The 13,972-nt window shown below is 36.9% G+C and overlaps 1 protein-coding gene across 1 annotated transcript in view; it reads left to right on the top strand.

Annotated features, from left to right (window-relative positions):
- Window positions 1-13,972, top strand: part of LOC138887137 (uncharacterized) — a 66,449-nt gene that overhangs the window by 50,309 nt on the left and 2,168 nt on the right. Inside the window, exons 2-4 of the mRNA XM_070168852.1 lie at window positions 12,557-12,566; window positions 12,666-12,795; window positions 13,785-13,869. Of these exons, the coding sequence (XP_070024953.1) occupies window positions 12,557-12,566; window positions 12,666-12,795; window positions 13,785-13,869 (225 nt within the window). The remainder of the gene's footprint in view (window positions 1-12,556; window positions 12,567-12,665; window positions 12,796-13,784; window positions 13,870-13,972) is intronic.

Below are 13,972 nucleotides of genomic sequence, written 5' to 3' on the forward strand. Positions count from 1 at the left end.
TAGTTGTCATTAGGGTTTTAAACCCTAAACTGAACTTTTTCCATTCAGTCAGCATTAGGGTTTTAAACCATAAACTGAATTTTTCCATTCAGTCAGCATTAGGGTTTTAAACCCTAAACTGAACTTTTTCCTTTAATCAGCATTAGGGTTTTAAACCCTAAACTAAACTTTTCCATTCAGTCAGCATTAGGGTTTTAAACCCTAAACTGAACTTTTTCCATTCAGTCAGTATTAGGGTTTTAAACCTTAAACTGAACTTTTTCCTTTAATCAGCATTAGGGTTTTAAACCCTAAACTGAATTTTTCCATTTAGTCAGCACTAAGGTTTTAAACCCTAAACTGAACTTTTTCCTTTAATCAGCATTAGGGTTTTAAACCCTAAACTGAACTCTTTCCTTTAGTCGGCATTAGGGTTTTAAAACCTAAACTGAACTTTTTCCATTCAGTCAACATTAGGGTTTTAAACCCTAAACTGAACTTTTTCCTTTAATCAGCATTAGGGTTTTAAACCCTAAACTGAATTTTTCCATTCAATCAGCATTAGGGTTTTAAACCCTAAACTGAACTCTTTCCTTTAGTCGGCATTAGGGTTTTAAACCCTAAACTGAACTTTTTCCATTCAGTCAGCATTAGGGTTTTAAACCCTAAACTGAACTTTTTCCTTTAATCAGCATTAGGGTTTTAAACCCTAAACTGAATTTTTCCATTCAGTCAACATTAGGGTTTTAAACCCTAAACTGCACTTTTTCCTTTAATCAGCATTAGGGTTTTAAACCCTAAACTGAACTTTTTCCATTCAGTCAGCATTAGGGTTTTAAACCCTAAACTGAACTTTTTCTTTTAATCAGCATTAGGGTTTTAAACCCTAAACTGAATTTTTCCATTCAGTCAGCATTAGAGTTTTAAACCCTAAACTGAACTTTTTCCTTTAATCAGCATTAGGGTTTTAAACCCTAAACTGAATTTTTCCATTCAGTCAGCACTAGGGTTTTAAACCCTAAACTGAACTTTTTCCTTTAATCAGCATTAGGGTTTTAAACCCTAAACTGAACTCTTTCCTTTAGTCGTCATTAGGGTTTTAAACCCTAAACTGAACTTTTTCCATTCAGTCAGCATTAGGGTTTTAAACCCTAAACTGAATTTTTCCATTCAGTCAGCATTAGGGTTTTAAACCCTAAACTGAACTTTTTCCTTTAATCAGCATTAGGGTTTTAAACCCTAAACTAAACTTTTCCATTCAGTCAGCATTAGGGTTTTAAACCCTAAACTGAACTTTTTCCATTCAGTCAGTATTAGGGTTTTAAACCCTAAACTGAACTTTTTCCTTTAATCAGCATTAGGGTTTTAAACCCTAAACTGAATTTTTCCATTTAGTCAGCACTAGGGTTTTAAACCCTAAACTGAACTTTTTCCTTTAATCAGCATTAGGGTTTTAAACCCTAAACTGAACTCTTTCCTTTAGTCAGCATTAGGGTTTTAAACCCTAAACTGAACTCTTTCCTTTAGTCAGCATTAGGGTTTTAAACCCTAAACTGAACTTTTTCCATTCAGTCAGCATTAGGGTTTTAAACCCTAAACTGAACTTTTTCCTTTAATCAGCATTAGGGTTTTAAACCCTAAACTGAATTTTTCCATTCAGTCAGCATTAGGGTTTTAAACCCTAAACTGCACTTTTTCCTTTAATCAGTATTAGGGTTTTAAACCCTAAACTGAACTTTTTCCATTCAGTCAACATTAGGGTTTTAAACCCTAAACTGAACTTTTTCCTTTAATCAGCATTAGGGTTTTAAACCCTAAACTGAACTTTTCCATTCAGTCAGCATTAGGGTTTTAAACCCTAAACTAAACTTTTTCCTTTAATCAGCATTAGGGTTTTAAACCATAAACTGAACTCTTTCATTTAGTCAGCATTAGGGTTTTAAACCCTAAACTAAACTTTTTTCATTCAGTTAGCATTAGGGTTTAAAACCCTAAGTTGAACTTTTTCCTTTAATCAGCATTAGGGTTTTAAACCCTAAACTAAATTTTTCCATTCAGTCAGCATTAGGGTTTTAAACCCTAAACTGAACTTTTTCCTTTAATCAGCATTAGAGTTTTAAACCCTAAACTGAATTTTTCCATTCAGTCAGCATTAGGGTTTTAAACCTTAAACTGAACTTTTTCCATTCAGTCAGCATTAGGGTTTTAAACCCTAAACTGAACTTTTTCCTTTAATCAGCATTAGGGTTTTAAACCCTAAACTGAATTTTTTCATTCAGTCAGCACTAGGGTTTTAAACCCTAAACTGAACTTTTTCCTTTAATCAGCATTAGGGTTTTAAACCCTAAACTGAACTCTTTCCTTTAGTCGGCATTAGGGTTTTAAACCCTAAACTGAACTTTTTCCATTCAGTCAGCATTAGGGTTTTAAACCCTAAACTGAACTTTTTCCTTTAATCAGCATTAGGGTTTTAAACCCTAAACTGAATTTTTCCATTCAGTCAACATTAGGGTTTTAAACCCTAAACTGCACTTTTTCCTTTAATCAGCATTAGGGTTTTAAACCCTAAACTGAACTTTTTCCATTCAGTCAGCATTAGGGTTTTAAACCCTAAACTGAACTTTTTCTTTTAATCAGCATTAGGGTTTTAAACCCTAAACTGAATTTTTCCATTCAGTCAGCATTAGAGTTTTAAACCCTAAACTGAACTTTTTCCTTTAATCAGCATTAGGGTTTTAAACCCTAAACTGCACTTTTCCATTCAGTCAACATTAAGGTTTTAAACCCTAAACTGAACTTTTTCCTTTAATCAGCATTAGGGTTTTAAACCCTAAACTGAACTTTTTCCTTTAATCATCATTAGGGTTTTAAACCCTAAACTGAACTTTTCCATTCAGTCAGCGTTAGGGTTTTAAACCTTAAACTGAACTCTTTTCCTTCAGTCAGCATTAGGGCCCCGACCCTAAGCTGAACTTTTCCCCAGTTGGTCAGCATTAGAGTTTCAACTCTAAACTGAACTTCTCCCCAGCTAGTCGGCATTAGGGCTCCAACCCTAAATTGAACTATTTCCATCCTTCCAGCCTTAGGGCTCCAACCCTAAACTGAGCACTCATATCTTGTGGCCGTACCGTGGATCCAATCCCGGAATTGGCATTTTGGAAACTGAAATTTTCCAAATTCCTTCATCAATTCTATGAACTTCCTGGCAAATAACTCACGAAATTTTTCCTAGTGAAACTGGGGCAGAAAATTTCATTCGTTTGTTTTCCCCGCAGGTCTAACCTCGATCCACACAGATCGAAACGACCCACGAGATGAGTCTCAACTCAGAATCAAAGAAGAAAAAGACAAAAAGAAGATGTCCCAAGATACCGGAGAAAATGGAAGGGGGATCGCTCCAAGATTTGATTAAGGTCCCGAACTCTGCCAGTCGCGTCTCACTCAGTATCCCAGAGATTAAACAATCACCTACAACTCGCAAGCATCAAGATTCGGATCGAAGTCTCTAAGCAAAATCAGCTAAGACCCAAGATCAAGTCGCAAAAGAATCATAGATAGGAATCTTGTAACTAGCAGTTGACATGCATATAAATATTTAGTTCAGTTTCAATTTTTCTTTGGTTGTAATAAGGCGGTCAGTAAAGCAACGGTGACAACAACAACAGCAGTAACAGCAAGCATTGCAATCCCATGGTAGTCCCAGCTGCCAAGAATTTCCCGAACTACATTGACCTGATTCCTGTTTAGCCTAGGATATGTAAGAAATCTTTGAAGCAAAGATCCGGTCAGATCTTTCAAAACATGCTTCACACGGAGTAGTCCAATAGGCAAAAATCTCTCATATCCGCTCACTTTATCTTTGCACGAAAACTCTTCGTGTTTCCGAACAAAGAGGGGCAGCTGTGAGCACGTGATTTTTGTTTTACGCGACAATCACTCCAAAAGAAATAAAATAATAGCAATTGGTCTTGCTGTACATTTTCTGGATTTTTACGTGGCATTTTTGCTAGTTATTTGTGATCTTGCCCGTGGTTATTTTATTCAAACAAAAATAAAAAATATATATATGTCGTGTGAACCGTAATCCGTTTATTAAAAGAAAAATAAAATGTGTGCATCTTTCATTGTATTTTGTCATTAAGTGTTTAGTATAATTAAATGTTAATTGTGTGATAATTGTTGTTCAATGTTTTATATAGTATTATTTGGCAAATTAATTTAAGAAATTAAAAAAAAAGGAGAAGGATTTTCGGACCAGGCCAGTCCAAGTTAAAACAAAATAGGCCCAAAACTGAACCAAATCAAGCCCAAAACCTGTGTTTTGCCCGGTCCAAACCAGCTGACCCTAGGGGCATCCAAACGACGTAGTTTCGATATTGATTGATCTGGGCCATCAAACCAAATTGATCCAACGGCCGATATCACACACACTTACCCGTTTGTTTTGACCCGACCCGTTCAACCCCGGACCGACCCCAACCCTTTGCACTTGAAACGACACCGTTTCCCACTAGCTGAAGGATCCTGGCATTTTATCTCATCCAACGGCCGAGATCCATTCACCCACTAATTATATAAGCCTACAATCATACCACACGCCCCATCCAAACACCCCCCTACCTTCCATCGTCCTCACCACAGACCCCTTGGAACCCTAGCCGCCCCCTTTCCCTTCACCATTAATCCCGGCGGCATGGACGCCGGTCACCTCCACCTTAACACCCTAGGACCACCTTGACACCCTGAACATAGATCTGCAAACCACTGATCTCGAACCTTCCCCCATCGTCTCGAATCTTCATTTGAAGATTCGAGCATAACCTCGACTGACACCGATGTACCCCAGCTTCGCACCAGATAGTCCCCGAACCTCCCTCGTGACCAAACCATGCTTGGTTTGGTCCGAATCTAACCATGGAAACCCAAATCCCAAATCTACCATCTATGAACCCTAGAAACCCCAAGCCTGGCCTGTGTCCGTTTGAGCTAAAGTGATTAGGGTCTAATGGACCTTAATCGAAGTGTTCTCAGCTGAGAACACTTCGATTAAAGTTCGTTCAACCGTAAGAAGGGTCCGTTCAAACACGAGCTAATTTTTCTGATTTTTTCTTTCAAAGATTTTAAGGTAAGTTCGTTTGCTTTTCTTTATTTCATTTCGTGTGTTTGTTAAAGGTCTGTTCGTATGACCAAACGTTTTGTTTAATTTGTGTTTTGAATTTTACCAACTGTTTTTGCTCACCTTGCCTGGACCTCTGTATTTGGTCAAATGTTTCCTCATTCACCGATAATGTGTGTGTATGTAAACTGCCTAATCGATTGAATTGAAATTGTTTGAGTAGTCAATCCCCAAGTTAATCTCTGTTTTGACATTCCAATCTGAACCCCTTTGTTAGTACTGTTAGATTTCTGATCATGGTTTTCGATTGTACATATTATGATTAGTATAGTCGAGTCGACATATGTCGTTGATTAGTTTCAGCTGTTTGAACAATAACAAATTGATCTGCTTCTGTTAAGCATTGTCTGAATCAATTAGGGATTGAGTTTAGCTACTTATAGTTGTTGATTTGAATCAGAAATATAACAGGATTTGGTTTGTTTAGTTGCAATCTGAATTATTGTCATGTGCATTTGTGCACAGCATATGCATTTAGGGCCTTTAGGATTAAAATAAGCTTGTCAACAGGTGCTGTCAGAACACACCCCTGCTGCCCATACCCTGTTTTAATTTAGAAATAATAAGCCCATTTAGAGATATGTCTGTCAGGGAATATCATGGTAGGGGTCTTATTTTAAATAGTTGAGTGGAAAAACCACAGACCACATGGGAGGGGTTCTGATTTGTCTAGAGGTTGTAAAGGACTGAGGCTGGGCTTATAAGAGGAGGGAATTTCCATTAGAAAGGGGGACTGGAAAAAAAAAGAAAAAGAAAAGGAGACAAAAGGAGACTGGATTCTTCTGGGTTTGTCAAAAAGAAATACATAGAGAGATAAGAGAAGTAAGGCATACACATCGGGGGATTGATTTTGGGGACTGAATTTTGAAAAAAAGAGAGAAATAGAGGGGATATACAGATACGAATTGAGAGAGGCATAACACAGAAAATAGGAACTGCATTTCCATTGTTGTCTTGATTTTCACTAGTCTGGACTTGTCAGCTCCACACTGATTTTTTCCGAGTCCTGACTGAGGTTACTGGTTGTGTGTAGCATTAGTTCATTTCTGGATTTGTTCTGCCTGAATTTTGATTCCATACTACTAGTTATTGCTGTCATTCTGCCATTTTTTCCATCGGCTCTAGCTGCATCTTGCACTGGGATTTGTTCTATTTGTTACCTGCTGTTACTGCTGCTGTTTGGTATTGCTTCTATTGCTCTACTGACCTCCCTGCTTCTTCTGTTGTATCCAACATCCAAGTACATACTAGAACTTCGCATCTGATGTAACAATGAAAGCATGAAATAAAAATAGGCGGGAGTTTAATCATTCGTTGCTGCAGTTACAGTTTTTTATGAATGTTATTAGATTTGTGTAACTTGTTTAGTTTGTAACTCAATAAAGAAACACATCAGGTAGCCTGTACTTAATTGAAGCTTAGTTTGTTTTAAAATTGTGATTTCAGCTATTTGGTGGTTTGTATGATAAGGAATGCATGAGTGTTTGGCACACAGATAATTAGGCTTCCTTTCGGCCATATTTTGTATGTATAGAGCAGAATGCTTTAACCTTTCGTCTATATTTTGCATGTATAGAGCAGAATGCCTTAACCTTGCCAGGTATAATGTAGTTTTATCGGATCTCGTTAGGCAATTCGCATGACCACGTTCAAACCCTATTAGTAGCAGTTTCCGATAGTTAATTCTACTGACCTGGTTTAAATAAGTAAGTTTCAAATTCGGGTTTGAAGAACATTTAACATAGGCTTTAGCAGTTTTATTAATCTTGTACATTAATCTCCTCTAACAATTGAACAACATGTTCATCCATGAAATAAGGCACAAAACAATTCACGCCTCATAAAATCAGATAATCAAATAAGAATCCGAAGTTGGTCAAGCATGTAATTAGCGTGGTATTTCTCCTTCTTTCATTTTATTAGAGACGAACATAATAGAAATGTAGTCACTGTAGGTTTATCCTTTTAAATAAAAATGAGACGAGCCTCGACAAACAAAAATGCACAAGCTGCGGGGCCCTCTAAATGTATATATTAAAATGCTTAGAATTCGGGAAAAGCCGTTTAGCGAATTTTGCGGCCTTCCTAAAATAACAATATGCTAGTTGCTCTAAGCGCACTTTTAATAATTTAACCTTCTTAAACATGGGTGCACATTGATGTGACCCGAATCCAAATCTCAACGGAGTCAAAGTGTGTCGAGAACCACGGGTGCATTGATTGTGACGTGGTTCGAGATGCATTTTCACGACGTTGTAATTCTATAAAAATAAATGATAATAATAAAAGCGGTTTAAACTTAATAAAAACACGTAATTCATAACATGTATTTAAATCAGATATCTAGCAATTATAACAATTTAAGCGACCGTGCTAGAACCACGGGATTCGAGGGTGCCTAACACCTTCCCTCGTCCTTACTTAGAATTTCTGGTTTGCAGACTTCATTTGGAAAAGTCGAAAATTTCCTCGATTTGGGATTCAAGATAAACCGGTGACTTGGGACACCAAAAGCCAAACCTTTTCCAAGTGGCGACTCTGAATTAAATAAATAATCCCATTTCGAATATTGTCACTTAAATTGGAAAAACTCCCTCGCGCATTTTTACCCTTCGGGGCGGGGCGCGCAAAAAGGAGGTGTGACAGTTGAAGGTTGTCTATTTGGAATAAAATATGGTCCGAGCCATAATACCTGGTATTTATGGACTAGTGCCATACAAGGTACCTCATGACCACGATAGTAGGGTACTTAAAGTCTATTAAAAAGTGAGTAGTATTTTAAGTAATTTGATATAATTCTTAATTATGTGGTTTATTGGTTAATGGGAGAATAAATAAGTTAATTAAAATTAGTGGGTAATTAATTAATAACCTTTGGATAAGACTTAAACCCTCCCCCAACGTGGCGAGCCTTCAATACCTATCTAATGACTATTGATTAAAGTGGAAAGGTGTCACACTTTGACACCATGCATGGAATATGGGCCCTACCCAAAAAAGTTGAAGATGGCATTCATAATTCAATAATAATTCCTAATATCATAGGAAAAGTTTCTGCCAAGCTTTCAACATTTTCAAGCTTTCAAAGCAACATTTTCTAATCTCCTGAAGTGTCTCTGTCAAGCTTTCAAGCTTTCTATTACATATACATAGTAAAGTAAATTCTAAAATCTCTTGAGAAAGAGTTTCAACAAAGATGATTTTGCAATAGCAATGTTATTGCTTTGAGCATTTCATACGGATTGTTCCTTAATTCAATATCATCGTTACATGTTTCGTCGCAATTAACGTGTGTTAGAGGGATTGTCAAGAGAATCGACACAGGTATGTTAAGGCTATCCCTTCTTTCTCTTGGCATGATCCAAATAATACAAATGAAATGAGTAAAATATGCAACTTTCATAAATGACTCTATTCATAGAAATAGTAGGGGTGTCTATATTCTTGATTTCCCATGTGAATTATTATTATATCTTCTGTTCATGGGTCTCAGAAAAATACATATTTGATAAAGTTTATCTGAAAGGCATATTGGTCTTTATGGCATTCCGAGAAAATTTTATTAATATATTTCTTATGTATTTCATGCATTTATACATGCACATTGACTCATGACCAAATGACGTTATATACGCATATATATGTATATTATATTTATATGGGATATGGGAAAAGATTACGACGTTATATACGTATCACCACCTGATCAGCTGGTATACGTTGATGATTTTGCCTATAGTGGCCGAGATGATATGATGGGATTCCCTCAGAGCCTGATGATGCTATGAAACATGCACCTATGCACAACATAACATTCATACACATATGCATGACACTATAATTATTTCATGATTTATAGAGTTATCCAGACTTACAGGTGGAGTCATTTACTCTATATTTCCTCCACATATGTTATGTACGTATTTATGTGCCTTACATACTCGGTACATTATTCGTACTGACATTCCTTTTGCTTGGGGAAGCTGCGTTTTATGCATGCAAGTCCCGATAGACAGGTTGAGAGATTCTTCAAGTAGGCTATCAGCTCAGCGGAAGATGTTGGTGCGCTCTATTTGCTCCAGAGTTGTTTATTTGGTCAGTATGATTAGTACATGCATTGATTAGTATGGCGGGTCTCTGTCGTGACCTTTATGATATTATGTTTTCTTAGAGGCTTATTGATAGATGTCATGTATACGAATTCTTGTATAGCCTTGTCGGCCTATGTTTTGAGTATATAAAGGATCATATCAGCCTTATTGGCTCGTATGTCATATGTATAATTTTGGATTACATGTTGGGTCGTCCAATGTCGAGTATTTTCCCATATTTTATTCTACTTATCTCATGATAGCCTCTCTGGCTCTTTTACCTATGATAGTATGATACGAAAGATACGTTACATAGGTACTAGGTTGAGTAAGGTACCGGGTGCCCATTACGGCCCATCGGTGTGGGTCGTGACATGACTACACCTGATTTGCCAAGGTTCTTGGTAGGTACAAAGGGTACGTCACATATAACATCCCTTAGCTCAGAATCTTCAGCTATGATGAAGTCATGCATCCTCGTTTTCCACCATCCATAATATTGCCCGTTGAACCTTGGAGGTCTGTAAGTAGGCTGGCCTTCTTCGAAGTTTGGAGGAGCAACCATGAGGATCCTTTCTAGGTGTTAACCTAATAGAAAGAACATGTTCTGATACCTATTGATATAATATAAGGGTCCACCAAACTCTATAGAGAACCAGGTTCTCTATCAGATTCAACAGTACACACACACACGGCAGTAAATAAATGACAAGAGGAATTTTACGTGGAAAATCCCTGCTCAACAGGATTAAAAACCATGATTTACCCTTATAGGATTTCAACTTCACTACTGAGTAACTTTTAGATTACAACCTATGCAAACTAGGAATTAACCTCTTAATCCCTCACTAACTTGTAATACTCTATTACAAGCCACTTTGTAATAACTCTATTACAAAGACTTTACAACATGACTAACTCTAGCTAAGACTCAAACACTCAGGTTTAAGGTTTACAAAGGGGTTCCTATAGAATGCTTCTAAACAAGCTAGATAGGAAACAATTGAAGAACTATTACACAGTTACAACTCAACGAAGGACATATAATGACTTGATGTGGGAACTGGTTCGTAGTTGATTTGTTCTTTGTTCTTGAAGCACTTGAAACTTTCTTGTTGGATAGTCACGTGAATAAGCTTCTGAAAAATTCAAGTGAATATGTTTTACCTTTCTTGATTGTATATATACATGTGTATCATCACTTACAATGATATAAGCAAGCTAGGTAAAAAGTCTTTCCTGGAAAGTTGACTGCAGCACTGTTCCTGCACTGTAACGTGTGCAGGCAGCAACTTTCCAACTGGAGAGTTGACTTTGCACAGTCTCCTCGGGAACTGGTAGGGACTTGTTCCCTTAGCTGTTCCTTCCACTCTGAAGAATTGAATCATAACCCACGCTGAATCCCAACCTGGAACCTTGTGGCCTAAGGTATTGTAAATGTGTAACAGGATCCTTATCTGGTTCTGGATAGTAAATTTGTTAGATCATCAAAACATAAAGCAAAGTACTTATGACCAAAGTACTTGTAACCTATCAATAGGAATAAGGTTGGCGTACACACTACCCTCTCCAGACCCCATTGTGGGAATATAATGAGTTTATTGTCGTTATTCCATTGTCGCTGCAATATAATGAGCTTGAGCAGCGAATTTTCGGTAAGTGCGTGGAATAATTAGTTTTAAAAGTTGGAATAGTTGTCCAAGCAATGTTTTTTGTTCACGCAGACATAAAAAGGATGAAATTTAGGTTTGGAGTATAGTTTATATTTTGGGCCAAAAAATTCTCAATTTATGCGTAAGACGAACCACTGAATAGAGAGTCACATACACTGAGGTACCTTTTGTGCCGAGAGAGACGAAAGTAGTGGCTTCTAGGATGAAATCCAGCCAAAATACGATAGGTGGCGAAAGGAAACACAAAAGATAGGCAACTACTATCTTGGTAAAAGATTATTAATTAATTTAAGGAACAATATTTACTTACTTGTGAGATATTAATTATTTTTGTGATATTATTTTTTAATTTATTTTACATACCTCATAATAGATTTTCTTTATATTTAATATTTATATATATATGTGTGTCATATAGTAAAACTTATTCACATATTAATCTAAAAAGAAATTTCTGTAATTATGTAATTACACTTGTTCAACCAAATATAATAGTAAGAATTACATTGTAAATATGTTGTGGCAAACAAATAGGTCATTGTAGTTATGAATTGTGTAATTAATATGGTATATAATTGTTAATCGAGTAATTACACACCCTAATAATTATGCATGGCTTTCCAAATAGACCCTAAAAGTTTGTTATATATGAACTCACAAAATAAAATCGATCTTATTCACCCTTTTCTCCTTTGTATTATCAAGGGAGAACATTCAAATTTATCTCTAATGTTTGCAATTTATCTTACATTTGTCGTCCGTTTACCTTTTAGCTCCTTGGAGACATAAACATCAGAGAAATACCCTCTGCAATAATTTGATGCATGCTCTTAAGCAATTTCTTCATTTGTAGTACTAGTGGATTCTTGTATTTTCCATTTTTAGATGTTTTTTGGTTGATAAACCAGATACTTAATTAACAAAATATTAATTAAAAGTATAACAAGTTAGAGTGGCTGCCAGGGTGATCAGTATTGTTTGTATTAGTGATATAATATAACAGGCCAAATGTTTCCTGTTGAAAGTAGTTCTTAGGGTGTATCATTGACAAACACCAGAGGAACTGCATAAATTTTAGTTTTGTCAAAAAACCCTTTTCTTTGCTCATTCCTTAGCTATGAGGTATGCCATTTGATTTAGCTCTCTGAAACTATGGCTGATGGTTGGGTTCCCCAGCTGTGTCATCAAGGACCTACATTCACAAACAATGTTGTCATAAGGAAGATGACCATGTTTTAACATTCTAATAATCTTATGTGAGTCAGAGTTAATCACTACAGGGGTGGGGTTGTGCTCTGGTGCTAGTTTTAGGCCTTCAAGCAGTGCATGAAGCTCTCTTAGATTGTTTGTTATGGTTAGGAAGCCTTTCACATAGCCCATAACCCAGCCACCCGAGTGATTCCTAAGAACCCCTCGTATGCCCCATGTTCCTAGGTTACCAAGTGAGGAGCCATCAGTGTTTAGTTTGAAATGACCTCTCTCAGGAGGTTTCCATTTAACACTGATAGTAGTCCATTATTTCTGAGGTGCTAGTAAGTAGATGGTATTCCATAGCCTGTGCAATGACAACATTGGTTTGGACCTGCTCCTTCTTTTGGTTGAACATGTTGTTGTTTTTTGTTAGCTAAATGTTTCAGAAAAAGAAAGGTAAAAGGAAGTGTCATTGTATATTGTCATTAAATTGCTTATCCTTAATCTTGTTCCAAATTGTGTTATGAGAATGAGGTATGAATCCTATGTGCATAGATTGGTTGGTATCACAAAGGCAAAGATTGTTCCAAAAGGATTTGGCATTAACGTAGAGGAAGAACATGGAGTTTATGGATTCCTCAATGTAGTTGCACACCTGACAATTGGGGTTGACTTGGAAGCCAATGTAATGTAGATACTTATTGGTGGGTAGACTATTGTGTGCTAGAAGTCAAGATGAATCTTATCTTATTAGGGGCTTCAAGTTTCCAAATCCAGTTGAAATTGAGATCCTGCTCAGAGTATGTGTTTCACTGGGGGTTGAGGATAGAGTAGGCTGACTTGGAGGAGAATAGACCATTCCTAGTAGGTACCTAGATGAGTTGTCCTCTCTCCCTGAGTTCATGTTGAGTAGAGAGATGTTGATGGTGAAATATAGTGACTCGGGAATGGGGAAGGAGAGAGAGTGTGTAAGTTCCAGTTCTCATTGTTGTATATGGAGAAATTTTTTATGTTCTCTTCCCCAATAGTCTTTGGGCCACGTATGATAGAGTCAATGGTACCATGTTAGGAATTGAGAAGTCAGTGAGGACGTTAACCCTATTTTCATTATTGACACCCACATAGAAGCTTTATTGTAGATTTTTCAGCTCTCTAGGATGCACTGTCAAGTTCTGGAGGAAGATTTCCTCCAATTTTTACTTTGGGTACAATGCTTGACAATAAGGGTTTTCGCCCATAAGGTATCAGGTTTTGAAAGAGACTCCAGGCTAGACCTGAGTGGCAAGCCTTATTTTTAGTTCAATTTTATAGATACCTAATCCACCTTAGGGCTTGAGTTTAGCTATGCCATCCCAGCTTAGGAGGTGCATTTTCTTCTTCTCATTTGTAGTACCCCAGATGAAATCCCTTTAGAGTTTATTGATCTTTTTGCAGGTAGATATGCGATGTTTGATGAATTGCATGACATGGATAGGGATGCTGGCAATTCTAACTTTTGCTAGTAGTATGCCCTGCGATGTTTAGGACCTTGTTTTGCAACCTGCTAGTTTGGAGTGCATGCTATCAATGATGAATTGAAAGTCACTATCGGTAGGTCTTTTGTGGAATATAATAAAACCCGAGATATTTGCCAAAGTTGGTATATGACTTGATGCAAAGAATGCTTGCATATAGGTCCATGTCCTCTTTAGAGGTGTTCTTGGAATAGATCACTTTGGACTTGATCGTGTTGCCTTTTTGGCCAGAGACAAGGTTGAAAGTATTTAAATTTCTAATGATGAATTCACAATTCTTTTTGTTGGCTCTAGCAAACGATGTGATATCATCAGCAAAGAAGAGGTGGAAAATTCTAGGCTCATTTC

Source organism: Nicotiana sylvestris, chromosome 3, assembly GCF_000393655.2.
Source record: "Nicotiana sylvestris chromosome 3, ASM39365v2, whole genome shotgun sequence".
NCBI lineage: Eukaryota > Viridiplantae > Streptophyta > Magnoliopsida > Solanales > Solanaceae > Nicotiana > Nicotiana sylvestris.